Below are 2,500 nucleotides of genomic sequence, written 5' to 3' on the forward strand. Positions count from 1 at the left end.
CAAGGCATACCATTGCTGGGGCGAAACAAAATGCCCTTTGTATGACTAGAGGATCCAAAGAACAAAAACAAAGACTTAACCTATTACAAAGACAAAAAATAAAAAATAAATCACTGGGGGGAAAACTTATCAACATATTTTTTTTTCTCATATTCATATAAAATATATATGTCTCTCGATTATGATAAAGACGAAGAGATATGTCATAATGAAGATGCAATTGCTATAGGTCCGTATCCCCATCACTTTCCATCTGCAATGTCGAGATGAGGAAATGAGGAGAAAGGGGAAAATACACAGAGCCTTTGCTGCTTTGAAAAAATAAAATAAAGTACAAAAATAAGAATGTACTGAAAAAATAATAATAAACTGCGAGATCATATCACTTATATATATATATATATATATATATATATATATATATATATATATATATATATATATATATATATATATATATATATATATATGTACCGCTAAGGGAGTCTCCCGAAGCAAAGGGTCAGGCCGTGAAGGGCGAGCCTTGAGCCTTCGGGAGCAACGAGGAGGCCCTGCGAAGTGTGCCCTGGGGAAGAGGTAGTCGTGTCACTATCTGCTCTCTTTTTGGCACTTCGTTGACTGAAGCTGAGGTTTTTATTCTGCTTGCTTTTGGGGGTTATTGTTGTTGTGCTTAAGGCTAAGTACATATGGCACTTTGTGAGGATGCTGTTAAAGGTTAGGCACTCGTGTCTAGGCACTCTTGTCGGCGCTGCTAACAACAGAGACGAAACTGGCACTTGGAGAGTGCCACTTGAGCCTTCAGAAGGTACTCGAGTGTCACTCAGAGCGCCATGTGGCGCTTCATGTGGAGGCTGAGGTGGTCGGAGCGCGAGAAGGCGCGCTCGCACAGGCGGCACTGGAAGGGGCGGTCGCCCGTGTGCTTGCGGTAGTGGCGCGTCAGCTCGTCGGAGCGCGCGAACCGCCAGCCGCAGCCCTTCCAGTCGCACGTGTACGGCTTCTCGCCCGTGTGGGTCCTCATGTGCGCCTTCAGGTGCGACGACTTGGCGTACGTCTTGGCGCAGCCGTTGTGCGAGCAGGTGTGCACGATGGCCTTGCGGCGCGTCCACGTCCTGCGGCGGCGCGTCTTGGGCTTCGTCGGCGCCTGCTGCGGGGGCATCGTCGGGAAGCCGTGCGGGAGCGAAACGGGCAGGCAGTTGGGGGGCACCGTGCCGGGCATGCCCCCTGGCACTTGCCCTGCCAGCAGAGACGGGGAGGAAGGAGGGGTGAGCAGGGGATTGTTCGAGCTGGTGGGCAGGGAGGGCTGGTAGGCAGGGGGCGCAGATCCCGGGGAAGGATAGAGGTCGGCAGGGTAAGGAGGGGTGGAGGGGAAGTAGCCGTACTGGTGCATGCCGGAGGGGTCGCTGGCGGGGTAGTACTCCGTCCAGTAGGTGCCCTCCTTGTAGTCCCAGCTGGCCTCGGGCACGATGTGTTCCCCGCCGATGTACTCGCTCTTGATGCGCCACTGGTGGATCGGGTACGCAGAGGGAGGCGGGTAATGTGTGCTCACCGCCGAGGGGTACGTCTCTCCTGACGGCGGCGACAGCGTGCGGGGCTCCGGGTGGCACGAGGACGCGGCTGGCACTGTGCTGCTGAGGTGGTGCTGGTGGAGGCCGGCCGACGTGACCTGGGCTGGGGCGCAGGGGGGCATGGCGGCCGCTGACGAAGGAGACGGCGGCAGGAGTGTCTGAGGGGGAGTCGCCTGCGGGTTGGGCGGCTGTGTGGACGACGGTGGAGGAGGAGGAGGCTGCTGGGGCGTGGGTGGCTGCACTGGCTGTGTGTTTGTGGGCGTGAAGGGCGAAGTGGGCACCTCTGGGCTCGACTGTTTGATGTCCCCAAGCAACACCGTCTCTATGTCTTGCCACATCTGCGGGGAAGAAAAGGAGACGCAACAATTAGTATATGAAATGGAAACGCTGATCTTTGATTATCTAAATAGATTACAAAAAAATCATGAATGTGTAATCATCTAATTCCAAAAATGTAGTTGAATTTTCAAAGATGAAGCTGTGATAAATCATGTCTTTAACTTTTATTTTACAAAACAAATTTTAACACGGAAGTGATAAATCCTCTCACCCTCTCTATCTTTCTCTCTCTCTCGCACGCACACGCACGCAATCACACACACACACACACACACACACACACACACACACACACACACACACACACACACACACACACACACACACACACACACACACACACTCACGCACTTCCTCCTTCCACAAGTCACAATTCCATAAGTCACACAACACACAGTCTTTATTTTCCGATGAAGACATCTCCAAAATAGGATTTTCCTTTGCACACTTTCACACAGTACAAGAAACGACAATGCAAAAAAAAAGTCATGAACTACTAACATCAAGATAGTCCGCCATGATTTCCGATCTGTGGGGGCCTCGCAGCACCATGCAAAAGGCCACGGAAACGCGAAGTTCAAAAAATCAAAAATCGA

The 2,500-nt window shown here is 51.5% G+C and overlaps 1 protein-coding gene across 1 annotated transcript in view; it reads right to left on the minus strand.

Annotated features, from left to right (window-relative positions):
• Positions 1-685: 685 nt before the first annotated feature.
• Positions 686-2,500, minus strand: part of LOC122266559 (uncharacterized) — a 2,043-nt gene continuing 228 nt past the window's right edge. The window contains exons 1-2 of the mRNA XM_043036358.2: positions 2,406-2,500; positions 686-1,903 (exon numbers count right to left, since the gene is read on the minus strand). The exon at positions 2,406-2,500 is cut by the window's right edge and continues 228 nt beyond it. Of these exons, the coding sequence (XP_042892292.2) occupies positions 821-1,903; positions 2,406-2,456 (1,134 nt within the window). The 5' untranslated portion in view covers positions 2,457-2,500 and the 3' untranslated portion in view covers positions 686-820. The remainder of the gene's footprint in view (positions 1,904-2,405) is intronic.

The sequence above is a fragment of the Penaeus japonicus genome, unplaced genomic scaffold (assembly GCF_977035675.1).
Source record: "Penaeus japonicus unplaced genomic scaffold, GWHDUDI00000001_assembly GWHDUDI00000015, whole genome shotgun sequence".
NCBI classification, from domain to species: domain Eukaryota; kingdom Metazoa; phylum Arthropoda; class Malacostraca; order Decapoda; family Penaeidae; genus Penaeus; species Penaeus japonicus.